Genomic DNA, 3,763 nt, shown 5'->3' with positions numbered 1-3,763 from the left:
TATACCAATTTATTTTTTAAAATTAATTTTTAATTGGAGGGTGATGCCACATGCGCAATCTCATTATCAGACCAGCCCCCCACGGCCACTTTTGAAGAGCCACGAGCAAGCAGTGCACTGCAAGCAAGGGCCCCATTCCTCATTATCAGGCAGGAAGAGGAAGCCTTCCGTCTTGGACTCTGCTATTATGAGTACAGGCTGTGGACCTGGGCCAAATAGGGCAAAAAGTCAAATCAATGGCACAGGGTGGGAAAGCATGAACGTGCTCTCTTTGTCATGATGGCAAGTGACAAACACCCACCCCAGCCCCCTAAGCCTTCAAATGTTGTCTGAGGCTGCTTTACTGACGAAGGCAGTCTTCAGAGCGCCTTTGACATCCTTGTTGCGCAGAGTGTAAATCAGAGGGTTGAGTAAGGGGGTGACGAAGGTGTAAATCAGGGCGATTTGGCGGTCCTCGTCCTCCGAGGTGCTGGACCGCGGGCGCAGGTGGACCAGGCTGCAGCAGCCGTACTGCAGCAGGACCACGGCGAGGTGGGAGGAGCAGGTGGAGAAGGCCCGGCGGCGGCCGCCGCAGAGCCGATGCGCAGGATGGCCGAGCCGATGAGCACGTAGGAGACGGAGATGAGGAGGAAGGGCACGGTCAGCACGAGGCTGCCCACGGCACAGAGCACGGCCTGGTGCACGCGGATGTCCGCGCAGGCCAGCCGCAGGACCGGGGGCACGTCACACAGGAAGTGGTTGATTTTGCGGAGGTGCCCGCAGAAGGGCAGGGTGAAGATTAGGCTGGTGAGCTGCAGGGAGAGGAGGGAGGCCAGGCCCACGGCACAGCCCACCATCTGGACGCAGAGCTTCCGGGTCATGATGAGCATGTAATGCAGCGGGTGGCGGATGGCCACGTAGCGGTCATAGGCCATGACCGCCAAGAGGAAGCAGTCAGTGCTGCCCAGGGTGAGGAAGAAGAACATTTGGGCCCCACAGCCAGCCAGTGAGATGGGCTTCTGGGCCCCAAAAATGTTGGAAAGCATCAAGGGTACCACCACGGTGGTGTAGCAGATTTCCAAGAAGGACAGATTGCTCAGGAAGAAGTACATGGGGGTGTGGAGTGAGCTGTGTGTGCACACCACCCAGATGATGGCCGTGTTGCCGGAAAGGATCACCAAGTAGAGGACGAGGAAGAGGACGAAGAGGAGGACCTGGAGTTCTGGGACGGTGGTGAAGACCCGAAACACAAACTCCGTGGGGCCAGACTGGTTGAGGACAGGGCTCCTCGCACACATGTCTCCTGCGGAAGAGGACCAAAGATGCTGAGACTGCCTTTCCTGAATTACTCAATTGTGTGAGTAGAATCAAGGACTTAAAACTTTGCTTTCGATTTGGAATTGCCTATTTAGTATCCAGTTTCCAATCTCAATGTTTGGAAATGAATTCACAATAGAGAGCATGGTACATTCTCCCTTGGCAGTCTTCATGAATGGGATAGATTCTAATCTGCAGAAGTTTCTGAAGACAGAGATGTCTTTTTTTTTTTTTTTTTTTAACTCTGTTACTTAAAATCCAGTTGACAAGGGCTAATTCTTTGCTTGCATTTAGTTCGAGTTGCGTACAGTTGTGCTTTGTTATCTGTGGGAGATTGATGCCAAAGTCCAAGAAGCCTTAAGTTCCTTTCATAAAACAGGATAGTGTTTGCCTACAACCTGCACACATCCTCCCATATACTTTATATCCTCTCTGCTGCTGCTAAGTCACTTCAGTCATGTCTGACTCTGTGCGACCCCAGAGACAGCAGCCTACCAGTCTCCTCTGTCCCTGGGATTCTCCAGGCAAGAACACTGGAGTGGGTTGCCATTTCCTTCTGATTACTTATAATACCTAATACAATGCAAATGCTTTGTAAATAGTTGCTGGTGCCCTGCAAATTCAGGTTTTGCTTTGGGTAATTTTCTGGAAATCAAAAAAATTCTCTATTGCTGATTGGTCAAACCCATGGGTGCAGATCCAGCATCCGCTGGATCATTGTAAAAGCAAGGGGGTGCCACAAAGACGCCTACTTCTGCTTCTCTGAGTGGCCAGAACCTTCAACTGTGTGCATTGCAGCAAACTGCAGAAAATCCTTAACAAAATGGGACTCCCAGACCACCTGACCTGCCTCCTGAGAAATTTGTTTGCAGGTCAAGAAGCAACAGTTAGAACTGGACATGAAACAACAGACTGATTGCAAATCAGGAAAGAAGTACGTTAAGGCTTTATACTATCACCCTGCTTATTTAACTTATATGAAGAGTTTAGTTCAGTTCAGTCGCTCAGTCGTGTCCGACTCTTTGCGACCCCATCAATCGCAGCACGCCCAGCCTCCCTGTCCATCACCAACTCCCGGAGTTCACTCAGACTCATGTCCATCGAGTCAGTGATGCCATCCAGCCATCTCATCCTGGGTCGTCCCCTTCTCCTCCTGCCCCCAATCCCTCCCAGCATCAAAGTCTTTTCCAATGAGTCAACTCTTCGTATGAGGTGGCCAAAGTACTGGAGTTTCAGCTTTAGCATCATTCCTTCCAAAGAACACCCAGGGCTGATCTCCTTCAGAATGGCCTGGTTGGATCTCCTTGCAGTCCAAGGGACTCTCAAGAGTCTTCTCCAACATCACAGTTCAAAAGCATCAATTCTTCATCATGAGAAACGCTGGGCTGGATGAAGCACAAACTGGAATCAAGATTGCCGGGAGAAATATCAATAACCTCAGATATGCAGATGACACCATCTTTATGGCAGAAAGCGAAGAAGAACTAAAGAGGCTCCTGATGAAAGTGAAAGAGGAGAGTGAAAAAGTTGGTTTAAAGCTCAACATTCAGAAGACTAAGATCATGGCATCTGGTCCCATCACTTCATGGCAAATAGAAGGGGAAACAGTGGAAACTGTGACAGACTTTATTATTTTGGGCTCCAAAATCACTGGAGATGGTGATTGCAGCCATGAAATTAAAAGACGCTTGCTTCCTGGAAGAAAAGTTATGACCAACCTAGACAGCATATTTAAAAGCAGAGACATCACTTTGCCGACAAATATCTGTCTGGTCAAGGCTATGGTTCTTCCAGTAGTCATGTATGGATGTGAGAATTAGATTATAAAGAAAGTTGAGCACCGAAGAATTGATGCTTTTGAACTGTGGTGTTGGAGAAGACTCTTGAGGGTGTCTTGGACTGCAAGGAGATCCAACCAGTCCATTCTAAAGGAGATCAGTCCTGAATATTCATTGGAAGGACTGATGTTGAGGCTGAAACTCCAATACTTTGTCCACCTGATGCAAAGAACTGACTCATTTGAAAAGACCCTGTTGCTGGGAAAGATTGAAAAGGGGAGGAGAAGGGAATGACAGAGGATGAGATGGTTGGATGGCATCACAGACTCGATGGACATTGAGTAGGCTCTGGGAGTGAGTTGGTGATGAACAGGGAAGCCTGGTGAGCTGCAGTCCATGGGATCACAAAGAGTCAGACATGACTGAGTGACTGAACTGAACTGAACTGACGGGTACAGACCATGTGGATAGGGAGGACTGACTCTATTAATAATTGCAGATATTTTCAAAATCAGGTAAATCAATGTATTGTTTACATTTTTGGTAAACATTCTTTTTGAAATATAGCATACACCGAAAGAACTTCACACATTCTCAATGTACAGTTTGATCTGTGTTTTACACAGTAAATGTACCAGCATAAACTCTATCCAGATTAAGAAACAGAAAAATTCTAGTAACCTACAAAC

The 3,763-nt window shown here is 48.0% G+C and overlaps 1 protein-coding gene across 1 annotated transcript; it reads right to left on the bottom strand.

Annotated features, from left to right (window-relative positions):
* On the bottom strand, positions 319-1,277 carry LOC102185486 (olfactory receptor 10Q1-like). The gene is given in 2 exon segments (XM_018058868.1): positions 319-569; positions 572-1,277. Coding segments are annotated over 2 exon segments (957 nt in total).

Source organism: Capra hircus, chromosome 15, assembly GCF_001704415.2.
Source record: "Capra hircus breed San Clemente chromosome 15, ASM170441v1, whole genome shotgun sequence".
NCBI classification, from domain to species: domain Eukaryota; kingdom Metazoa; phylum Chordata; class Mammalia; order Artiodactyla; family Bovidae; genus Capra; species Capra hircus.
This window is presented reverse-complemented; position numbering and strand designations above follow the sequence as displayed.